Consider the following 24960-nt stretch of genomic DNA (forward strand, 5'->3'; position numbering starts at 1 on the left):
AGTTTGAGACAAGATATTGTTTAAGAAATAATATATAGAGAGAATCAAGTCGGGAAATAACAAAAAAAAGTACTGGCAGTTTGTTACCAGGTTTTTGTATCACAATTTGCAACACAAATACAGACAATATATGACTTAATCCTTACAAGCTTTTGGAGGAAATGTTACAAGTGTTTCTGGAACATTACAAGCTTTTGGAGGAAATGTTACAAGTGTTTCTGGAACATTACAAGCTTTTGGAGGAAATGTTACAAGTGTTTCTGGAACATTACAAGCTTATGGAGGAAATGTTATAAGTGTTTCACGAAACATTACAAGCTTTAAGGAAATATCAAGCTCCCATAATGCAATCTAAAAGAATTATTAAAGTGAAGAAAAAAAAAACACCAAATACAGAAACCGTTTTTTTTTTTTTTCAACAAATATTACTTGCAGTATATTTCAGCAGATAGGCCACCAGTCTATTGGCACAGACAAACGTTAAGAGTTTTTTATTCAGTTTTTAGAAGATGTATAAAGATCTCATGATCTATTTTACACTTTATTACAATAAGCCTCATACTAAAGTACCTTATAAAATACAGCAATGACTGTATTTCACTGTATATGCTCTATGACTAATCCTGTTATAGTGTTCTGAGGAAGACCTGCTTACTGGAAGTGGTTTTATTCACATGACTTCATTTATTTACCTGAAAACCCTTGCGATAAAGCTGTAAAAACAAAGACAAAGAGTATTTTCATCTGTCAAGAAGAGAAAATCTGAGATGGCTGCTCCCCAACGCGTATCACTACCCAGAATGCATTACTGTAGCGCTGCAATCCCAGTGTTTGGTTCCTGTGATTCCTTCCCAATGTAAACACCGTGTGGAGGTCATGCTCCACCCCTCTTTGTTTACAAATCAGCCTCATTACCTCAGCAACACATCCAACAGCACAAACAATGTTTAATATGACATGGCGCTTCAGCGTCTGCCTTCAAACTCGACATGGAGGCGTCCAGATGCATTTGATTTCACTTTTACAAGTGTTCTAAAGGGTTCCAGAACTCTCCTGTCTCCTGAATCCTCCTGTCCAGTGCCCCTTATCTAACCCTAAACACTTTCCAACTAAGCCAACCTTTCCTTAATCTCCACAACCTTGAACATCTTCTCTACTAGTACAATATGCAAATGCTGCGTCATGCTGAAATTAAGCCATTGGGCCATGTTTATGCCGTTTGGCAGAGGAGATAACAGCAATAGCGTTTCCTTTTTCTGACCTAAACAAGACTGATGGTTCTGGAATCGGCTCACTGTTTTTTGTTTTTTTTTCTTCCTTTGCAAAAGATGAGCGGATAGGAGAACAGAAGATCGGAGAGGATCTTGGTGGTCGAGGCCTGGGCAGGGCTCGCAGAGGAGCAAGGGAGTGATGGAGAACGTGTTTACTCTGCCTGTTCTGTCTGTTTATGTATCTTCTATCTTAATGAACGGCGCATTATTTCTCTCAGGAAGAGAATTTCAATGATGCTAAGTTCTATTTTATAGTCTATAAACACACTTAAGTCTCTGAAGTTGCAGTCGGGCAGGGGGCGCGGCAGACGTCGCTTGTGGTCTGACACGGCTCTAACCTGCTTTAAATCTCAGGCTTTATAGTAAACAGCTCTGGACATCTCTGCAGGGCTTTCCACACACAATTTATTTTATTTACTTCAGTATATTTCTGCCAGAGAGGCCCTTGAGATTTCACAAAGCCTATCTGGTAACCAAGGAGGAACCAAACAACAGCACTGAATCACTCTGAAGCTATTGTGCTGTTTTGCTTGGGAAACGGCCAGTTTGGATGGAGAGCCAAGGGTCTTGGAGTGCAACAGAGTTCAACGAGCCCAAATTAGTAAAATCCGAATGACTGGGTAAACATGTATGAATGAGAAAAATTAGGGATGGATGAAAGTAAAAATCACCCTTACTCATAATATCACATCAGATAAATCAGCGCTATTTATCTGAAGCTGGTTCAGCGTGTAATCTAGGTGTCATGAGTTCATTCACTAAAAGCCTGAAAGATTCATTCAGACAGCTGAAAACTCTCAGTTATATCCTTTTCTTAGTCATGCCAGAGTGGCTACTTCAATTCTGCCTTTTACAGAAAATGCAAAAAGAAAACGCTAACAATGCATTCTGTCCAGATGTGTCCACTTCAGACAAAAGTGCCTGACCGCCTTAAACCTGGACCTGAGACAGGACAAAATAAACACAGCCATGGAAATCTGTGAATAATACTTTGGGAAAAAAGACACAATGTGACGCTGGATGATACTGTTAGGCTCACGGACAGATGGCCGATATATATAACTGTTAAAGTGTCAAGTAATAATCATGGAGGTTCAACATGTTCAGAGTGATTCACAAAAATGGTCTTACTAAATGTCGTCTATTACTCAACATCAGTTATAAAACAAGCGTGTCAAACCTTTAAAACAAATATTATAAACCTATAATTTACTTCATGGTAATAAAGAGACTACACAATGGTCTCAAACTAATATTCAACTTCATACTCAACTGTCAAAACAACCAGCAAATTTGGCAGTGTTTGCAAAACCACCATTTTTAGTGTCTCCCTTATAACAAATGCAGCAGCTGTTTGGTCTTTCTAAAGTAATTAAGAACATCTCAGTGTGATTGAGTTAATGCTTTATGATTATGAATATATTAAACAGGGTAACCAAAAAAATATAAAACCTACCTGTGTCTTCTGATGCTGTTAATCTGATAGCAGGAGAAAGGAAGAGTGGACCTTTAGGATGAAGGGTGGCTTTGATACTGCCTAAAAAAAATGGACAAAAAAATTACCTAAATATGTTATGAACAAAAAAGTAAATACACAAGTTATATGTATATATATATATATATATATATATATATATATATATATATATATATATATATATATATATATATATATATATATATATATATATAATGGGACTAAGTCGAAAAAGAAAATGAATGAATGAAATTAAGCAATTTGAGCACAGTAAACCCAATAAATGAAGAGAACTCAAACCAGCTGTATTGGTACTGGTATAAAAGTAATCTATATGAGTACTGTGAACTTACTCCATTTAATTTGCAGTAATGAGGTGTTTAATTAACTCACTGCCTTCAACACTGAGTTCAAAACTCTTTTCAAATGTGTAGCATTAACTTGCCGTAAATTTTGAGTTAACTACACTCATTTCATTTGATAAAGTTGACTGTTGGGTTTTACAGTATATAAAGGTTCTGAATCAATTGAAGGTAAGGTTTGGGTGAACTTTCCCTTTAAATTTCATTGTTTATTTGCAGAATTGTGTTCTGGTGGAAATGCTTTTGTTTAAAAAAACTAATATTATCTGGAGCCAGTTGCATAAACATGTTTATATGCAACAAATTTAACTATGTTAAGACTCTTTTTGTACAACCTCGACCAACTAGCAGTTATCTAGTGAGAGGTAATCAGCCTTGGACTAAACATTTTTTGTTAAAAAAAATTACAGTTATAGTTTTGAAACAAATAAATAACTTTGCAACCGGCTTATGGTAGGTAATTTTCTAGGACATTTTAAGAAGTATATTTTATACAATATGAACACTAGGGTATGTTTTAAAATCAAAAATTATGTTTTGGAATATATATTATTAAAAATGCTCTACTCTTATTGCTAAAATAAGCATTTATTTAATCCAAAAACTCCTACTAAGTGCCAGTTTTTATGCTTTAAACAACAAATACATAACAAAAGAAGAAACATTATAAGGCAAAGGTGTAAAAAGGCTAAGTAATAAAACTAATACAAAAAAAACAGAAATAAATAAGTAAACCAATAACTATATTAATACAGGAATAAACTTTACATTAATCAAACATTTCGAAAAAACATTCACGAATGCACAGTTTTAAAGAACTATGCACAGCTAGAGTTTTAAAGCCAATGATAAACTTCTGGTGAAAGCTTAATGCGACTTAATTTCACAAGGTTGTTTTACAGCATCAATGCTGTAATATAATTACAATACATTCAGTTAAGACTTAAGCATTCATTTAGTTGTTCAAATTGTCCATCATTAGCAACAGACTATTGCAAAAATTCTATTGAAAATACTGGGGTAAAATAAAATTCATATTTTAAAGACATGGCGGGGGGGGGGGGGGGGGGGGGAATTAAATTTAATGCAGTGCTTCTTGTTCGATCTGAGACCCACTTTGTATATCTAACAGGCAGTGAAGATCGCTGACTTTTAAAGAAATCAGATCTTAAACGTGACAATTTTGTAATGGAGAGACAGTTCGCCGGAAGCCTTTAGGCTGCCTGACTGAAAATTAAAAGTCCATGTGCATATAGCCCATTGCTTTTAATAGTACTATGTGTTATAGTACAGAAGTTATTTTTCACCTCCTTAGATAACATTGTCTTTTGTAAGAAATGTTACACTTGTAAATAATAAACTTAACAAAATAAATAGATTAATAACAAAACTAGTGGCGTATAAAAACCATAGACTGTAAAATATAGATAAAAACGTAAATGATCGACTTCATTAAACTTTGCCTATTAAACTAAGCCCACCATTAAACTTTGCCGCTATTTTCCTCCCAACCGCATCGAGGCGCTTATGTGCGTTTGACCGGACAGTTTCTCATCTCGCGCAGGAACCGAGGCATCCTTGACAACAATCGCCGGTGGTCTGTTGTTGGCGTCTTAACGCTTTTGTTTACTTTCCGTGATCTTCACAACGTTCATTTTATTCGGATATGTGTATTTGTTAATCTTAAATCCCTTATTTTAACAACTCCTTACCACATCACATAATAAAATTACCTGGAACGGACTATTTGACGCCTCATATCAGTCAAGTGAGTGAAAGTTTTATTAGCTCAGTGTGTTTGCTAACCAATTAGTTGTTAACTAAAACTCTAGATCTGTTGTTAAACCGAATACATCCTCGTAAATAGACGTTGATAAACAGCGCGGCTCGTTTATTTGCTGTTTGTCTGAAATCACTTGCATTACGTTTGATGTTATTGTTTCCTGCTTAAGATTTTTTTTTCTGTTCACGTTACTTAATATAAGCGTGTTTATTAGATTAATAAACGATGCTGAAATCGTGCATTTGACGATGCAATGTAGCGGAATTTTTAAGGAATTGGTGCTAAGGTAGCACGTCTTGCAGGCCGTTTCTGTCACTTGAGCTGTTCAAACTGTGCAAGTGTTTTTAGAAACCTTAGTTTGCACCCAAAATTAATTAAAGAGCTACAATAATTGCAGCTTTTGCACTATTCAAGCAGAGCATGTACATGTAAATAGTAGTTGTAACTTATTCATAGTATCTTGCTGTGCATTTATTACAGGGGTCATTCCCCATGCAAAAGCGGAGGTTAAATGCCTTTGTTTGTAGCACAAAAGTCACAGTTAATGAATCACTAGAACTATAGTGGAAAAACATCATATAATTCAACTAATCATTTTCTCACCATGAAAATAGCCATGGCACCTGGCACAAAACACAAACAGACACCAACTATTGTGGGTTTTAAATCTAGAAACTATTGTCATCTTAAACATCTTTTCTAATGTCATCTAATGTTTGTGTATTTGCAGGTTGTGTTTGTTACTTGACATGCATCTGTAAAGGGGTTGACAAGTTAAGCAAAACATCTAGAGCGGCTCCATGGAACCCAGTAACGATGTTGCGCTTGATATCATCGTTACCAATGTCGTATCAGTATTCAGAACCAGGTGCCATCTAAACCTGCGCACCATCGGCCTGGAAGGGACAAATGTCATCTACAAGCCTGAAGTGGGAGTAAGTAAGCGCTTTGGAGATGAGTTGTTTTAGTCTGGATTCATGTACAATTATCATGGAGAGATTAATAACTGCATTAAAAAGTCATCTGTACCCTATTACCAAATTTGAGAGATAATATTCTGACAGTATGATAACCTTGGATATAAATTTTATGGTGTTGGGATTACTACTTTGTAATATATTTTTTTTAATGCCTTGGTAAAAAAAAATTATGTAAATATTAGGTAAAGTTGGTTTTATATTCGCACATTCGTTCAGTGACAGCTTTATACATTGTTTACCATGGTACTTTAAGTATTCAGACTGAAATCACATGCAAGTATGACTTTAAAACAACATTAGCACTATAAAATTGACTGTAAACAATAGCCCCTTTCACACAGTGATACCGGTAAATATCTGGAAAATTTCCGGAAAGACTTTACCGGTATATACAAAAAAGCGCTGTTCACACAGGCGAGGACGTTACGGAAATTTTCCGGAAAAGAGCATTCACACATCCATTCCAAAATACCGGTAAATTCTGACATCATTCACCACAAATGAGCTTCAAACGGCTGCGCTTGTATTTGTAAACATTTGACTAAATTACAAACTCTGTGGATGATAAATATTGTGAACAACTTTCGCAGGATCACTTTCGCATATCGAGATGTTCATAATATGTGCGTGTGCTGGCGCTCATAGGCTGTTTCACAGGCACACGCAAAGCTTGAAGGTAAACAAACAACGGCTTATCATAAGCATCTCATCGATGATTATTTACACAGGTGGCATTAAGAAGAACATATAAACGTGATCTGACTAACTTCTAGCAGTTAAATGTGACTGGAAAAATATTCAAAGGCTTTTATTCTCACAAACCGCGCAGACGTAAATGCGTCTGACTATTGTGATTGGCTAAAGCAGACGTCTCACGTCAGCACGTTCTAGACGTGCACGCGCTTATTACGGCAATCTTCCTTCTGCATTCACACAGCGCAGCATTCCGGCAAATTGCCGGTAATGTTACAACTTCTCTTTCCGGAAAATAGCCAGAACGAATTTAACGGAATTTTCAAACAGGACCTGTTCACACATACAACCTTTCCGGAAAATTGCCGGCAATTTTCCGGAAAGGTCTGTATGTGTGAAAGGGGCTAATGTTGTACTTTGATGGTTGTTGGCTGCTAATATGATTTCACTATTAATAATTTTTAATGAATACTTTTCTAACCAACTTTACCTCAATGTAAAAAAACTACTTTGTTGCATAACCACTCCATTGTTCAGGTTCATAGCATGCTTGGATGTAGGTGCATTAGCAATTTATATGTATATATTTTTCAAATGTTTGCTGAATGGACCCTTTTAGACTGTTATGACACGTTTAACGGTCATCAGCATATAAAATCCTCTAAAGTTTTTAATATTTAGAATTTTTTAAATGAACATTTATATGTATTTCTGTATGCAGTATGTAATCTTTGTCAAATTACAGGAATCAAACTAGATAAATGGATAAAATATGTCTTTTACAACACCTGAAATAATAATAAAAACTTACATATACAACGTAAAGAGTATAACAGCAAATTTTACTATTACAAACCACGGTATACCTTGAAACCAGTTATCCTCTCATCTAAATGGACCTCAAAAACCTGGTCTGTGTAATTTTTTATTCAAATAAACCGAACAAGCATTTTCCTTTAAGTTTTTTTTTAAGTCATTTTCCCCTAACTAGCAATGCTAAAAAAATGTGAAATTAAAAAAGTAAACACTGGTAGGATTTTCAGTATTTATTTATTTTTTTTTTGGATAAAGATTTTAATAACTATTGTTTAATATAAGTAACAGCTTTTTGCATGCATATGGTTTCAGTTAATACTAATGTTTTGTAAATTTTCTACTTGTGCTCAGTGAATAAGACGATGATGATGTTTTAAATTGGCAAAGTTCAAAAACACATGCATTATGACATACTGGCCAGTTTACAGCTCAAATCATTCATTTTGTCCATTTAATATTCAACGGGCCAACATTATTATCTGGCAAACTTTTTGTATGTTTAATCTAACTTTGGCACATTTGTAATTATTTTGCCTAGAAAAAAAAGGTAAGCTTATGAAACAGACATTATACAACTTTAATCCATTAAATAGTAACTATGAGTTTGTTGTATCAGCCTTTTTTCGGTCTATAGCCATTGGTGTTAAATTAAAGTAACAGCTGCTAATTATTAATAAATAATAAATCATATGTTTGAATTAATTTTTATTTAAATATCTGACTGTAAAGGTCAGAATTGAATGGATAAGCTTGATGGATACAACTGACAGAAGTAGTGTAAGAATTGAGAAACTGAATTTTGAGATGATTAGCTTGACATCCCACCATGGTGTTTAAAGGTTAAAAATTATGTAATTTTTAAAAAATAAGCAACTTATGTAAGTTTTGTCTTACATAAATTTTGTGACTAATAGTTTACTACAAAATCATGTACACGTGCATGCATTTAAAAAAAAAAAATGTACACTTGTAAACAATTGATGGAATCAGTGTTGTTTTTACCCTCTGCTCGACAACATCAGTATCAGCAGTATTAATCAGTTCATGGCCAATCATTAATGCCTGTTGTTGCTTCTGTCCTGTTTTTCCCCCAGAAAGTTCTGATGAAGCTGCGGAAACCACGTATCACTGCCTCTATATGGTCATCAGGGAAAATTATTTGCACTGGAGCAACAAGGTCTCACTAAACTCTCCCACAACAATCAGCCCAAAATTAGTTTATTGTATTTAAAATAGTCAATTAATAGTCTACACCATTATCGTCTCAGTGTAAAGTACAGTTATAAAAAGTTCAGTTATAGGCATGCATAGTAATTGACAACTAAAACAACAGTCTACAAGGCTGCATGTGTAAATGGGCATTCTTTTGACAAAGTTGGCATCTACACTGTCTATACATAAAAAATACAAAGAAAATAAATTCAATTTGTAATGCTTTGTTGTCATAAATATTGTAGAGCTGAATGATATTGCAAAAAATTACATTGCAGTATTTTTGCTTTTTTGCCATATATACTGTGATATGAAATCTTTCAAAAGATTGCTTGAATAACTTAATTCATTATTTTAGAATGGTTGCAGTGATTTTGTGGTATAGTGAATCTGCATAACATATAATAAACTAGATAAATTGGGAAATCTGAACACTTTACAGTCTGTACTATACAAATGAAATGCAATTTATCTTAGGTAAAGCTAAAAAGGCTCTTGTTTCTGGCCCCTGAATTCTTTAAATTACTTGTCTACATAGTAACAGAAGAAAATGTGTAAACTTTGCAGTTAATCTACAAATTACATGCATTAAATTGCGGATGTGCACATTGCCTTGCCAAAGCTAAAATTATACATTGTGCAGATAGATCCTATATTTTTGGTTTAAGGGAAATCTCATGCAAGTGTATTTTTCTTTAGTGAGGAAGAAGCCAAACTAGGTGCTCGACGGTTGGCCCGCTGTCTACAGAAGATGGGATTTAAGGTGTCAAAAACTACCAGATAATTTCATAAACTGCATTGTAGAGCTTCTAAATGACATGCAAATGGTGTTTTCCCATTTGCAGGTGAGGTTCTCGGATTTTAAGGTTGTCAATGTGCTGGCAGTGTGCTCCATGCCTTTTCAGATCCGTCTCATTGAGTTCACTAAGAACAACCGGCCCATTGCCAGGTAAGTCATTATATTTTCTTTCACAACTACATCTTACATTTTCTGCCTACCATGCTTTTTAATAATTAGATTACTAATAGTTAGATGCAACATTTTGTGACCATTAAAATTTGGTGTGAAAATTGGTTCATATTAAAAATATATAGCATTTAACAGAACTCTGACGTATATTAAGTTAAGTGATGTTGATATCGGAGACCTTCCTCGCAATGAAATTCAGTCACAAGTGGTCACAGGAGACACATTTGAAATGCATGTTAATACCAGCTGTGAACAGTAATGTGTCTCGCATGGCCACTTATGATTGGATTGTAAGAGATGAACTGTAACCACCAGCTCCTCAGGAACCATAAGAGGCTAAAAAAAGGGGAACAGTGCTCTCTAGTGGTGAAATGGCTTGTGTGGCATTAAGCAATCTTGCAACATGTTCTTCTATAGCGGACAAACATGATGTTTGTGTTGTGTATTTTTAGCTACGAGCCCGAGCTTCATCCTGCTGCGTCATACAGAATCAAAAACCTCAGGAGTACAGTGCAGGTGTTTTCCACAGGCAATATCACTGTTACAGGTAAAACACTCGCTGTCATTTCCAGCTATCATAATCAGGGTTTGTAAGGCTCATACAGATTACTGCATTAGCCACATACTTTAAAGAATTATTCCTTGATTCGCTGCATTACATTCAAGGCAACCCACAGGAATCGAGTAGCTCTGGAGTACTGAGGAGAAGTCACTTGTAATTGTTTCCAAGTGTTTTATATGTACATTAAACATTTGCATATCTATATATGAAGACTTCAGATGCAAAAACCTGGAAAAACCAGAAGTGCCATCTGGAATTTTCTTCTACAATAAACATTTTTCTCAGCATCTAATGTTTATGTTCAGTTATTTCATGTTAAAAGCAATGAAAATAACCTATTCTTTGCCATAAAAGTGAAATCACTGAATCAAGACATAGGAACCCGAGAAAAAGGCTAATTTTAGAAGAAATTTCACATGGCATTTAGAGGCTTTTGCACCTGAACCCTTCGTCTCTTTAGCTCATCCTGAAAGATTAAATTTTTAAAATTGGCTTTTTAATATAATTTTTATTTAGATTATTTTGTGTTAAGTTATTATATATTTTAGAGTTTGTTCTATTTTTGTCTGCATGTATACATTTGTACACCAATGTATGGGTTACATTTTTGTCTACAATTGAATCATGCAAAATTGATTTTACATACATAGACCGCAGATTGTTAAATGCATATTTGAATAATGAATGTGATATATGGGCAAAAGGGTTTTATCATCATTTGAATTTCTATATCTATATCCACTAATACAGTATATTGTTTAAGCATCGATATCGCAATGTATGCATCCGAAATAGTCACATCGCAAGATATGCAATGATAAGGTTGAATTATAGTTAACCAGGAGGCACAGAATTGTATTTATTCACTGTATGGATACTAAATATATACTATTTATGCAAAATTCTCACTTAGTTCTTCTTGTTTCTTGTCCAAATATCTATATTTAAAAAGCGATAACAATATTATTTTTCCTACCCCACTGGCAGATCATTTTACTTAATTTTAACTTATATATTCTGTTGAAAACAAAACAATATTTTTACTTGATCTAATAACTATCAGATATTTGGACTAGAAACATGATGAACCAAAGGGAAAAAAACATGTTTTGCACTGTGATTATTAAATTTCTTTGCCTAAATACTGTTAGGCTGCCCAGAAGACTGTCAAATAGAGCTATTCAAACTATTTTGTGAAACTGGATTCATGTTGCAATATTTAAATCGCAGACAAATTAAATATCAGATTTTTCCAATATTGTGCAGCCCTAATTTGAATGGATATATTTATGATTAAATTATTATAAAAACTATGCAACATATTTTTTGAAGTTAATAATTTTGTACTTATTAAAATATCTAAAATAAGTAATCATATTAAATTATTAAACAAATAACTCATTGAAAAACTATTTTAAAGTAAGGGTATTATATATAAAATAAATGAATAATTAGAATTTTAACTTCATGTGATCCCTAAATAGATGCTTTTTAATAAGTAAATAAATTATTATTGTTAAATATGCATTACATTTTTTTTTATTGTATATCAACATTATTAGACTAAACAACATTTTAATGGGTGTCTAATGTAAATCATAGTAAAACCATATAAAATTTCTTATACTTTGTTTGGGGATACAAATTATTTAACAGAACATATTCTATTATTTTCTACTTTTTTCTTATAAAAAAGTCAATATAATTAGTTTTTTTTCCAAAAGTTTATTTTTACTTTTTTATAAGAAAAAAAGTGACTGTTGGTTTTAGCAGTGTGTTTTTTAATTTCAATTGTTCGGCATTAATTTTAAATATATAATCATAGATAGTAGATAGTGTGTGTTTCCTTCAATTGTTTTAAATCAAGTAATGCACCTTTCATTCGGAAATCTCTCACTTGTAACGTGAGCATATTTACTGTACAAAACTTGTCCGTGAACTATAAGGGCAAAAATAAATAAATAAAATAATTGTCCTTAATCGTAATAGAGTTAATATTTTAAGTTAATCGAGATTTAGATTTTAGGCCAAATCACCCAGCCCTATTATTTAATATTGTATAAATAAAAAAAGCTTTGCTTCATATTAACCAATACAGTATAATTGTTTATATTTTAGAATTAACTTAATATATTAAAAACAATCACTGGAACACCTGTTTTTGCTCTCTGATGTTTTCTGCATTGTCTTCTGTCCATCGAGTGACAATATTTACATTAACAAATCAAATTCATTTACAGATCCATTTCATTTAACCATTTAGTTTCAGTTGGCTTTTTTTGTAGCTGAGCAATAAAACAAACAAACAAAAAACAGCTTATGTTATTGTAGAAATGTTGATCTCTTCTCAGACAGGATGGTGGGACAAATCAAAGGATGCCATGTGCCAACTTTGCATTTCTGTTCTAGCGTAAAAAGTTAAAGCTCTGTTTAAAACTTTTATAGCTTCAATGGTTACCTCGCTGTCTTTGAAATGGAATGAAAAATGCATGTGATTTATTATTGTATTTAATTATTATTGCTACATATAAGAACTTTATCAAACAGTAAAATGTTGACCAATATATGTTCCGATTTTGACCGACTGTTATTCAGAGCTTGTTTTATTGTGTAACAAAGAAAAGCTTAACTCAAATTGAATCTTATTATTAATGAGCCCCTTTTCCTCTCTCTAGGACCAAATGTACAGAGTGTGGCGTCTGCCGTGGAGGAGATTTATCCTCTGCTGTTTGAGTGTCGGAAAACACTGTCATAAACCACACGCACACACGTAGGCACCGGTTTGAAATGAAAAGCACCTTATCATTGAATGTTTTAAGGCTTGTAACTGTTGTACTGTATGTGTCTCCAAGGCAGCTTTTTTGCCATTTCACGTCCAAGCGGGTCTGGGTCGTGTGTTTTCAGAGTCATGCCTTTGAACGTTGACTTTGGTGTTTTCGGACCCCACGACGATTAATGATGACCTCTTAAATCTCAGAAGAGGACCATTAGTGCATTGACATTGTGTTGCTGACATTGTGTAGTTTATAAACACTTGAATTAACTGTATTATAATGCATGGACACCAAAGTAAAAACTGGCAAGCAGTGACATTTTAAGAATCGCATTTTAATGAAACGTCTTGGAAGTTTTAGGTATGTTAATTCTAGTGACGTCTTTACGGCTCATTTAACGATACTATAAATCAGAAGCGAGAGGTTAAAGGGCAAACAAACACTTCACATTTCAACAGCAGGTGATGCATTTCTGGTTTACGCTGTGGACTGGAACACTCTGGATTGTGGAGGAGTCTTTGGTCCATATGTTTATGTAATATGTGAAAACTTTTGTATTTTATAATAAACAAATAAAATAACCTCTATATTAAGTCATAATTGTCACTTATTTTTGAGCGTCTTTGAAATATACCAACATCCATTTGTAGGTCCCGGGGGTAAACTTGACAAATAAGCAAGGTAAGCAGCCCTGGAGAATTAGGAGGCCAATGCCAAGAAACCAATATTAATCATATAGCTCTTTGATCAAATTTCTGTCATATGTTGTAAAATCTGTCTGATTTTAATGTTATTACTTCTTTTCAAAACCAGGGGCCCCCATTGTGGAACGTTCCTTTGTACTGTACATGCACATTAAAACCGAATCACAAATATGGCTTATTAACTTACATAGTTTGTGAATTTAATGTATTGAATAGGCATAGTTCGCCAAAATTATATTTCCTCACCCTCAAGTGGTTCCAAACCTTTGAGTTTTCTTTAGTTTTTACATTTGAATATAAAAATAAATATTTTGAAAAATTGTAAAAACCTGTAACCATTGACTTTCATAGTAGGGAAAACAAATACAGGGTTTCTGCAGGTTTTATCCAGTCAAATTTAAGACCATTAAAAACTACATTTTAGACTTGTACAAGTTTTTTTCCCCTTCAGTTTATTGCTGGACTTATCCTGAGGAATCATGTCATTATTTTTTGTTTTCCTTTTTAATGGGGAATTTGCTGTAAAAATGTCTAATAGCTGTTGTGAATTGTATTCATTCATTCATTTTCTTGTCGCTTTGTCCCTTTTTGAATCCGGGGTCGCCACAGCGGAATGAACCGCCAACTTATCCAGCAAGTTTTTACGCAGCAGATGCCCTTCCAGCCACAATCCATCTCTGGGAAACATCCACACACTCATACACTACAGACAATTTAGCCTACCCAATTCACCTGTACCACATGTCTTTGGACTGTGGGAGAAACCGGAGCACCCGGAGGAAACCCACGCGAACGCAGGGAGAACATGCAAACTCCACACAGAAACGCCAACTGAGCCGAGACTCGAACCAGCGACCTTCTTGCAGTGAGGCGACAGCACTACCTACTGCGCTACTGCTTCGCCTGTGAATTGTATCGCCTTGCAATTAAAAAAACAAAAACTTAAATATAAAAATAAGATTTTATTGAGATGGATTGTTAGTGATTGGATGGATATCACCCAATTAAGACATGCTTAAAATGATTTAAGACCTACAACACAATATTTAAGTGAATTTAAGACATGACTTTTTAAGACCCGGCGAACACATTGAAATGCTATGGAAGTCAATGGTTTTAGGTTTGCAACATTTATCTAAATAGTTTCTGTTCAACAGAAGAAACTCAAACAGGCTTGCGACAATGTAATAAGGATGAGTAATGACAACATTTTCAGTTTTAATTGATAATATCTTTAAATGTTTTCTTTATGAACTGTTATCAAATAGGTTTGGAACGCTTGACGGTTTATAAATTGAAAAATCTGGGCACAAGTAACGTTATTCCGTGGTTTGCACTCGTTTTGCAACATTTATCACATTTATTACTGCTGTTTTTTCAATAACGCCACAAATGAGCGTGGGCCTGATGAGTCCGTGACGCCTCCATTGAAACGAATTGCTTTAAACGCGATTACAAGCTAAGCAAAACAAAGTGGTTTTGATTTATAGGAGTTTCAGGTTTATTTTTTGTGAACACTATTTTGAAATTTAAACAAATAACAGTTACCAAATTGACGCGTTTTTGCGGCGCGATATCATAGCCTAGCGCAAACTAGCTGCCACAAACACCACAGAAGTACGTTAAACAGATTTCTCCCCTTATCAATACAAATAGTTACCAAAAACATAATAAAAAAAGAACCATGTGGAGTTTTTAAGATGAAGAGTAACTTACTGAAATGTTTCGTTTTTCATGTAACGTTAAACATCAAATAGCCGTTTTCAGACACCAAAAGACGTTGAATCAGCTTGTTGTGATCGATGTCACATGATGCTGTCCACCTGAATGGTAATTAAGTATTTAAAAAGCCACTCACACAGTACAAAATTTACACGATTTACTTAATTTTTTAAGTTCACTTTAACTCAAGTTATATTCAGTTCCACTGACTTAACTTTAAAAAGCTACTTATTAAATGAAGATACTTATTAAACTTGATTTAATAAATAATAGTATTTTGTCATGACTTATAGATAATTTGATTTTATAGAGAAAATCTTTTTTTTTTTTACTTTTTTAATTACAACGTTGACCATATAAACCTTATTTATGGACACATTTCTATGGAATCACAGGTTTGGAACAAGTAAAGGGCGAGTAAACGCTGACAGAATGTTCAGTTTGCTTTAACATTAGAAATTGTATTGCATTGTAGAGTGTGATTCATAAATTGGGTCATCGCTGATACACTGGCTTGTAGAGAACCCTGTATAAGTTGAAAATGATAAAACTGATAACATTTCAAATACACATTAAAACAGTTACAAATTAAAATGATATCTTGTATATCATATTAATACAACTACCTTAAAATCCATAATCAAGTATTTAATCAGCAATAAAACAGTAATCCCTTGGCAACCACCTTCAAATTAAATTAATTTGAGAGTAACACAAACCCATTCAAATGAGACATAATTGTTTGTGTGTGTGGGTTGGTTTTAGTGGTTTGTGAGGACACAAGATTGTGCAATGGCGTGGCCTCTGTATTACAATGTACAATGGTTTATGAGGACATGCATTGTGTCCTCGTAATGCAAAACTGTTAAAAATCATACTTGATGAGGTTTTCGCATTCATAATTTGAGGGTTGGATTTAGGTGTACTGTAAGTCCAAATAGTAAGTGTTTTTACAGTATAAAATACATTATGACTATGAAAAGTCCACATAAATCATCAAAACCAGTGTTCACTTCATGACAAGTTCCTTTGAAATCTGTTCCAGCGATCAACATATTTGTGTGTAATAGTGTGTGTGTATTGGGTTTAGTGGGTTGTGAGGACACAAATTTGTCAATGACATGGGTACGGCCTCTGTATATAAATTTGCAATGGTTCATCCCTTAATATTTACTTGTAATCACCTAAATATTTCTATAAAATGACTTCAATAAATGAAACAAAGTACACTTTCTCTGGTCAAAACCATTCGGACAACTTTTATGAACAACCAACAATATAATTTTGAAATATTACATAACATGTTGATTCACAATTGTGTAACATGATTATACAAGGCATCTAATGCCATACTTTAAACTGTTATTTATGGTAATGTTCAGCACACAAACACTGATATGTGACTTTGCCACAGAACTTGCCTTGGACATGCCATGGCATGATTATGCTAATGATTGCACAGTTTCCTTCCAGAGTTTCATAACAGTGAGTAGTAAAAGCTCCATATAAATCCAGAATTACTTAAAATACATGAAGAATACAATGAATCAGATTGGCATGTTACATTTTTCTTAAATGGGGAAAGCACAACATAAATCAGGCAGATATCTTCAATTCTCTGATTGGTGCAGTCACAGGTTCAGCTGTCTGATCAGTTGCTCTTTCACTCTTCATCTAGGTAAAAAGTCAAACTGTTGCGAGGGCTTTTTCCTCCTGTGAGGGCTGTGCTGTAGCTTTGTGTTTTCTTCTGTGACACAGCAATGTGCCTCTCAGGTGATTCCTGCAAAACAAGACACGTGTCTCATGGTTGCACTTTAGAACAAAACTCCCTGATGCATGCAGTGTAGTAGGGCAAGAGCCAAGCATTGAAAAACATCGTGTTTTTGGGTTTTGTCTCAGATTCAGATAGTATGGGCTTTATCTGTTTTGCAGAATAGGTTGCAGGAAAAAAATGCTGGTTGACTCTGGATCTTCAAGTTTCTGCATCTAGGCATAATGTACATCTATGGGACTTTTAGTTACTTAAATTGCACTAAATACCTTTTTTAACTTACTGTTTAGTTCAAGTTCATTTTATTTACATAGCACATTTACAAAAGCCACCAGGCTGACCAAAATGTTTTACAAAGAAGTGCAAGTTTAATAGACATATCAAAAGAAAATTAAATGCAAAATGTAAAAACAAACACAAAATTTGGAATAATTAATCCGGAATCGGAGGAATATGCCATGGTGTCCCTCAGGGGTCGGTCTTTGGTCCCATACTTTTTAGCATTTATATGCTTCCACTGGGGCATATCATGTGGACTGGGATACCACTTTTATGCTGATGATACCCAAATTTATATTAGCTTCAAATCCAATCTGTCTCAATTCTGTGTGTGTGCAAGAAATTAAAATGTTGAGGCACAGAAATTTTCTAAGATTGAATTGTTCTAAATTAGAGGTACTCTTTATTTCCACAGCAGCAGCCACTGTCAAAGATAGCAAGTTAAATTGAATTTGGATAATGCTGTCGTCTGTCCATCTACCAAAACATGTAACCTTGGTGTGATTTTTGACACTCATCTGTTCTTAGACTCGCACATCAAGAGCATTGCAAAATCTGCTCATCATCATCTGAGGAATATTGCAAAAACAAAGTCTTCCCTTACTCAACCTGATGCTGAAAGACTCATTCATGCATTTATCACTTTCAGGATTGACCATTGTAATGCAGTCTTTGTTGGTTTACCTGATAAATTAATCAAATTGCGGTACATTCAAAACTCAGCAGCAGGCATTCTTATACACACTCCACCACGGCAGCACATCACTGGTGTGCTTTATAGCTTGCATTCTCTCCCAGTCCAGTCCTGTATCATTTTTAAAACACTCACACTTGCATATTAAGCTCTACACACAGCTCCTTCCTACATCTGTGACATTGCCTCTTAGTACACACCTTCTCATTCCCTGTGGTGTCCTGCAGAGTTTAGCTCCAACTTGCTTCAACACACCTGCCAGGAAGTTCCTAGTATACCTAGTAAGCGCTTGATTAGCTGGTTTAGGTGTGTTTGATTAGGGTTAGAGCTATACCCTCCAGGACACCGGCCCTCCAGGACCGAGTTAGGACACCCCTGCTGTAGATTAAAATCAATGGGGGAGACAGCCTTCTCTGTTGCTGCACCCAGGTTATGGAATGCTGTCCCTTATTCTGTAAGAAATGCTTCCACACTAGCTAGTTTTGAGAAGATGCTAAAAACTCCTCTTTTTAAGACTGCATTCTCAGATTCTTGATTATTCTGATGTGTTTATATTTTAGATGTATTTTTATGTATACTTGTATTTTATTGCATGTTTGATTTCTCTGTTGTAAGTAGCGCTTTGGGTTCTAGAAAAGTGGATTATAAATGAAATGTATTATTGAATTTATTAAAATTAGTAGGCTCATAACATAAAGAAAATTTGTTATAATGTTTTTAATATACTTAAAGAGAAATTTAGCAATTAACAACTTCAAAACTGCGATTGTACCAAAGTAGAGTGCATCTTACCAAAGACTATAAAAAAAGAGCTTAGAATCACCAAGACGCGACACTCTAGTGCATTTGGGAAACAGCCAGTAAATGTCGCGGCGGCCATTTTGGAATGAAAATTCCAATAGAACAACAGCATATTATAAGTCTGTAAAATAAACTATTAAAAGTGCTGATGATTGTCATAGTAAGTGTTGTATTGTCGTCTTTCAGGTTGTATCTCAGCTTTAATGCGCTTTTTAAATAATTAAATAAAAAACAAAGCAGCTGCTTGACATTGCGACAGCAATGAGATCCAATGGACAGCCAATCGCTTTCACTCTAAAATGACGGAATCACGAATAGCATGTCCGAATTCATAGAATTCGAAAAACAGTATGCGAGAAATACCCAGATGACTTACTACTTCCAGCGAGATTCTGAAGTGTGCATCCCATGTACGCTGCGCTATCCCATGAGGCCCCGCGAGAGAATTCATAAATGGGAGTGAAGCGACGCAACTGACTAGGAGTAGCGAATGTAGTACGTCTGAATTCCATTCATACTTTTCACATTTATACTGTATAGAAAGTACTTCTCTAACGGCCGAGTAGTACGTTTAAATTCAAACGCAGTCCCTACTGAGAAGTAGGTGGTTTCGGACGCAGCTTTGGTCATTCCAAGCTCTTTGCTATAGAATACACAAGACATGTCACTCGTATACTTTTGAATGGGGAAAAGTATTACTGTCATGATGTCGATTGAAGCCCCGCCTTCTAGTACAGGAGCCAATCAGTGTTTGCTATAGAATGACAACTCTCGAGGAAGGGGCTCGGACCAGACAGGAGTTTCTGCAGATTTTGTGTGATATGAACATTTAGAAATTAAACTAAATAGACAGTTGTTGTTTAATCATATTGGTTATTCGTAATGTGTGATGTAATCGTAAGCTTGGCAAGTAGTTTTGGAGAATTTGATGTCTCCCCATTTAGACAGAATGCCCAAGCATACTGCACGAGAGGCATTTCAAATATTGCTGCCGAGTAAAATGACTTGCCTCAAAGGAACTTTGATCTTACTGATTCATTTCACACATAATCTGTCATTTATATTAATACTAAAACTATTAAAAGACCGGCTAAATAGTCTGTCAGAAGTATGTCTCATTCAACTTGTTATGCAGCTAGAAATCTATATCAAAACAAAACATTTAAACTATACTGAAGTGCCAAAGAAATCAAAACTCACCATATTTTTTAAAAACCATACTAGTTTTTGTGGAGAACAAGTTATCTCTGCATGTCATTATATACAAAAAACAGTTTGCCCTTCTGATGTTTAATTGAAATCTGAAAATGCACTTCCTGTTTTTTCTTTTTTTTTTTTTTTACTGTCAAAATTACGTATATCTTAGGAATTAGGCATGGCTAGCATATTTAACCACACCCCTTCAACTGTCAGTTTTGACAACAAACAGAAATGTTTAGCAGGAGGTGTCTGTTAGGTTGTAAATTAATAACTCTCCCCAAACTCTTTCCCCGATCTTTCTGAATTAAATGCCTACTTTACTACATCCATTCAGCTCGCAGTACAAAAAAAACAAGCCACACCCACTGTTTACTCATTTAATATTCCGTTTCTTTAGGAACTGCATCACAATACAAAAAAAATAATGGTCGCAGCTTCCTGTTCATGGGGACTTTAAACTGCAGTCTACTAAAGACAGTATCAAAAGTGCATTTCCAAGTGGCCTGTTTTCTACAAACACATAACCAACCATATCATCTCCACTGACTTTTATGATGTTCAAAGGGTTTGATGTGGTTGTATGAACAAGAACATTGTGTAACATTCGCACGCACTTATTATTAGCGTTTAATAACATAATCTTGCCAAAGTCTATACCTATTACAGAGATAGTTCACCTGAAAATGAACATGTACTCACCCTCAAGTGTATCCAAACATTCACGAGTTTCTTTCTTCTGTTAAACATTAAAGAAGATATTTTGAAGAAAGCTAGAAACCGGTAACCCCTGACTTCCATAGTATTCATTTTTCCTTCTATGGAGGTCAATAGTTACAGGATTCCAGTTTTTTTTTTTATCAAAATATTTTGTGTTCAACAGAAGATAGTAAAACAGGTTTGGAACAAGTAAAGGGTGGGTAAATGATGACAGAATATACATTTTTTACTGATTCACTGGCTTGTAGACATCCCTGCATATGTTTTTTTTTAAATGATATAACTGGTAACATTTTACATACACATTAAAACATTTACAAATTAAATCATATATTAATTTATTATATTAATAAAACAACCTTAAATTATATATTTTAATATTTAATCAGCAATAATAACAGTGATTCCTTGGCAAACACCTTACATTAAACTACATTAGTTTGTTTTGAGAACAATGCAAACCCATTCAAAAGAGACATATTTGTGTGTGTGATAATGTGTGTATTGGTTTTAGTGGTTTGTGAGGACACAAATTTGTACAATAAAGTGTATGGCCATGGTATTACAATGTAAGATGGTTTATTAGGGTTTATGATGGTTTATAACTGTTAAAAATCATACTTAATGGGGTATTTTTACATTCGACATTACATAATTTAAGGGTTGGGTTTAGGGGTAGGTTGAGGCCATATAATAAGCGTTTTTACAGTTAAAAACTCATTACGCCTTTGGAGAGTCCTCATAAACCGCAAAAAAACAGTCTGTGTGTCCACTCACTTCATGGCAAGTTCCTTTGAGATCTGTTCTAACAATCAACATATTTGTGTGAATGTAATAGTGTGTGTGTGTGTGTGTGTGTGTGTGTGTGTGTGTTGGTTTTAGTGGTTTGTAAAGACACACATTTGTGCAGTGACATTGGTATGTCCTCTGTATTACAATTTACAATGTTTATGAGGACATCCCTTGTATCCTCCTAATGCAAAACTGTTAAAAATCCTACTTAATGGGGTGTTTTCGCATTAATAATTTGAGGGTTAGGTAGGGTAAGGCCATCTAATAAATGTTTTTGTCCTTATACACCACCAAAACCAATGTGTGTGTTTATGTCCACTCACTTCATTGCAAGTTCCTTTGAGATCTGTTCCAATGATCGGCCTTTGGTCTCTGGCACAAACACAATCACAAACACCACCAACAGGAAGCTCATAGCAGAGTAGGAGAAGATGACAGTAGGGAGGCCGATCCGCTCTACAAGCACATCACATTACAGTAAATCACCTTACAATATAGCACTCCTTTCTGCAGCCAAAACTATATTTTGTTTATTGTTCTGTGCAAAAACTTGTAAGTTTGTGTTTCCTTGTGTTTTCATTCCTTCTCTGCAGGATCATCCCCACAGGTGGTAATGTTTGGCGGACAGCCTTCAAACACACACTGCAAACTTAATCTTTACTTGGTGATCCGTTTCTGGGAATATAACTTTGTTTCTAACGTATTGTATTGCTTCTATGTCTATTTAGTTTTTTTTATTTATTGATGAAGTTAAGAATGACCAAAAGCTATCGTTCCATTGCCATAAAAGTGGTTATATAAAAGTGGTTATATATTTTTGTAATATTATATGTTATGTAACATTAATATTATGTAAGAAAAGTCATAAATACATGTATTTTTGTTGTTGTTGTTGTTGCCATATTCAACATTACACAATACATCCAAGTTTGAACATATTTGATTTATATAATGTTGTCTAGTCATCATGCTGGGTTCAATTCTAACATTAATAATTGATCTACTGTTTTTGCCAGAATAGTAACTCGGATCAAAACAAGTTACGCACACTTTTTTCCTTGTTAGTTAATGATCGATGGTCAAATTAACTTTGCTCTTGTGTAACTCCTAAAGGGCCACTATGGTGCGTGTCAGACTCCATTTAGGATTTTAAACACATTCATGTCTGCAACCCAAACAGTAAGCGACAGGTTACACAATAATGTTTTGGTAGGCCTTCTCAAAAATCAAAAATAATAAATGTGGTTAGGGGACTTTTTCTAGAAAAGTTGAAACCTATTTAGTTTTTTTTTTTATGATTCATTAAATAGAAAACAAACAAAAAATATATTAATTAGGACCACAGTTTTCAGCAACAAATCTTATTTTGATGAAGTCATCAACATCCTAAATGGCCTGAAGATGAGTAAATTAACAACCAATTTTCATTTTTGGGGTCAACTTTTCTGTCTAGGTGAGCAGAGATAAGAAGTAACATTACTGTACTTAAGTCAATTTTTTTTAGGTATCAGTACTTTTTATATTTCTGACTTTTACTCATTACATATGCTTTACACTGTGGATGCACTTCCAGCTGCAACCCAGTACTGGGAAACACACATACACTATGGACAAATAATTAGGGATGCACCAATACCATTTGTTTGGAACCAATCCGATCTCAATACCAAAATTCTGAGTATTAATCGATACAGAACCGATCCTGATACTGTGCTTTTTTCTTTTTCTGAGAATAATACAGTTTCTATAGCTCTGGAATTGCTCAAATAATATATCTTCTTTAGTAAAAATAACAGACCTATAGGCCTATATATAAGAGACGGCACAATCTAACTAAAACAATGATGCTTGCTGGCTACATTATTTGAGCATTCGTTATGACACTGATCTGTTGTGGTCCAGTTTATGTTTCCTCATGTTTTTTTTTTATTTGCAATAGACAACCATTATTGACACCAAACGCTGGTAAAATGAACAGCCTTTTATCAAAGCCTGATATTTTTCTGCAGGTTTGATGCAGACTAAACTAAGCTGTCTGAGGCCAGTTTTACTCAAAATCCCTCGCCAAATCTTGCCTTGATGAGACGGAGAAAGTTCAAAACAAGGTCGCCTTATATGCTTCAGCGCCAAAACACAAACTGGTCTGTCAAATAAATTATTAATAGAAATAAAATTACAGTAAAACATTCAGTTTCAGAGTAGCCTATATTGGGCTAAATAATTTTCTGTTAATGTCAATCCACATGCGCCTGTCAGTTTCACTTTTATTAATTTAATCAACTACTTTGACTACAATGAGCCAGGCTTACAAACTATTCGCAGCACAGAAAGTATTCCCCTCGGAGGAATAAACTCAGTCGGAAGGATGAGAGAACAGAAACTCATTGTGTGAATAATCTTACAGAGGAGTGCACACTGCGTAAATGAAGCTCTTCATGCATCGGAGACACGCTGCGCAGCTCATCAGTATCTGCGGACAACCCCAAAACAGCAGCTCAAAGGGAAGAAATACTTGCTTTGAGGATCTGTCTAATATGTATTACTGAGCCTTTTCTAAATAAACATTTCAGGTAGGCCTACTTTGTTTGTGAAGAGCAGGTAATAACCCTCTCTACTCCAGTGTTACGAATGCGATCTGCTGATCTAACAGACACATTGCAACATGATTTAGAAAAAGCAATGAACTCCTTGTTTCAGGTCAAAATAAACCCATTTAATGCTAAACTAGATCAATTTCTCCACTAATTATTTAAACTAACAGGAAAAAATAGTCTTGGAGAAAGTTTTTCGTGTTGTCATGAATGTGGCACGCAGCTGAATGAATAGATAAGATTGACAGGTGCAGCGGCGGGAAGCGCTGAAGTGAACATGAGTTTAAGCACGGAATATTCATCTGTGCTTCACATTAAACTAGAGAATGGCTTCAGAACATTTGAGATATAGTAGGCCTACATGACAACTTTCTAGTTTCCTTTAATAGGCTACCTTCATGGCTTAGTTGGCTTATAAACACAGAATATAGTGCACACGCAAGATCGGATTTGGATCAGTACCAGCTGTCCGATACCCGGTCCAGCAAAAATATGCGGAATCAAACCGATATCCGATCTAAATATCGGTATTGGTGCATCTCTACAATTTAGTTTATTCGATTCACCGATATCACATGTCTTTGGTCTGTGGAGGATACGGGGGCACCCGGAGGAAACCCAAGCGAAAACAGGGAGAACATGCAAACTCCAAACAGAACCAAAAACACCTCCAACACAATAAACAGGAGCTGTTTGACCCCATTAAAACAACACATTATCCACTCGTCTTAACACAGACAGCCTAAGTCTTCGTGGTTTTATCGGCTGACCTTCAGAAGCCAGATACTG

At 34.7% G+C, this 24960-nt stretch overlaps 4 protein-coding genes across 20 annotated transcripts in view; 1 reads left to right on the forward strand and 3 right to left on the reverse strand.

The window, feature by feature from the left end:
- The window catches only part of eya4 (EYA transcriptional coactivator and phosphatase 4), a 178925-nt gene extending 163504 nt beyond the window's left edge, over window positions 1-15421 (reverse strand). For all 13 annotated transcript variants that reach the window (XM_087305701.1, XM_087305698.1, XM_087305697.1 and 10 more), the window contains exons 1-2: window positions 15321-15421; window positions 2728-2808 (exon numbers count right to left, since the gene is read on the reverse strand). The gene's annotated coding sequence lies outside the window, so the exon portion shown is untranslated. The remainder of the gene's footprint in view (window positions 1-2727; window positions 2809-15320) is intronic.
- tcf21 (transcription factor 21) overlaps window positions 1-15421 on the reverse strand; it is a 55394-nt gene extending 39973 nt beyond the window's left edge. For both annotated transcript variants that reach the window (XM_087305816.1, XM_087305814.1), the window contains exons 1-2: window positions 15321-15421; window positions 2728-2808 (exon numbers count right to left, since the gene is read on the reverse strand). The gene's annotated coding sequence lies outside the window, so the exon portion shown is untranslated. The remainder of the gene's footprint in view (window positions 1-2727; window positions 2809-15320) is intronic.
- tbpl1 (TBP-like 1) lies at window positions 4691-13493 on the forward strand. 2 transcript variants are annotated; one of them, XM_087305432.1, is made up of 8 exons: window positions 4691-4878; window positions 5624-5828; window positions 8477-8559; window positions 9294-9357; window positions 9440-9543; window positions 10017-10111; window positions 12802-12896; window positions 12979-13493. In XM_087305432.1, exons 2-7 carry the CDS (start codon window positions 5694-5696, stop codon window positions 12879-12881), a joined length of 561 nt encoding a protein of 186 aa, XP_087161558.1. In that variant the 5' UTR covers window positions 4691-4878; window positions 5624-5693; the 3' UTR covers window positions 12882-12896; window positions 12979-13493.
- Window positions 15422-16556: 1135 nt separating the features above from the next.
- The window catches only part of slc2a12 (solute carrier family 2 member 12), a 44825-nt gene continuing 36421 nt past the window's right edge, over window positions 16557-24960 (reverse strand). For 2 of the 3 annotated variants that reach the window (XM_087305384.1, XM_087305383.1), the window contains 2 exons: window positions 21904-22036; window positions 16557-17106 (listed from right to left, as the gene is read on the reverse strand). In XM_087305384.1, the coding sequence (XP_087161510.1) occupies window positions 17013-17106; window positions 21904-22036 (227 nt within the window). In that variant the 3' untranslated portion in view covers window positions 16557-17012. 3 annotated transcript variants of the gene reach the window in all.

The sequence above is a fragment of the Danio rerio genome, chromosome 23 (assembly GCF_052040795.2).
Source record: "Danio rerio strain M-AB ecotype USA chromosome 23, GRCz13ab, whole genome shotgun sequence".
NCBI lineage: Eukaryota > Metazoa > Chordata > Actinopteri > Cypriniformes > Danionidae > Danio > Danio rerio.

Bases quoted from the DNA above. Each gene is read 5' to 3' on its own strand.
- tbpl1 (XM_087305432.1), top strand. From the start codon at position 5,694: ATGGAACCCAGTAACGATGTTGCGCTTGATATCATCGTTACCAATGTC. The intron at 5,829-8,476 runs GTAAGTAAGCGC...TTTTTCCCCCAG, and splicing joins TCTACAAGCCTGAAGTGGGA to AAAGTTCTGATGAAGCTGCG. The intron at 10,112-12,801 runs GTAAAACACTCG...TCCTCTCTCTAG, and splicing joins AGGCAATATCACTGTTACAG to GACCAAATGTACAGAGTGTG.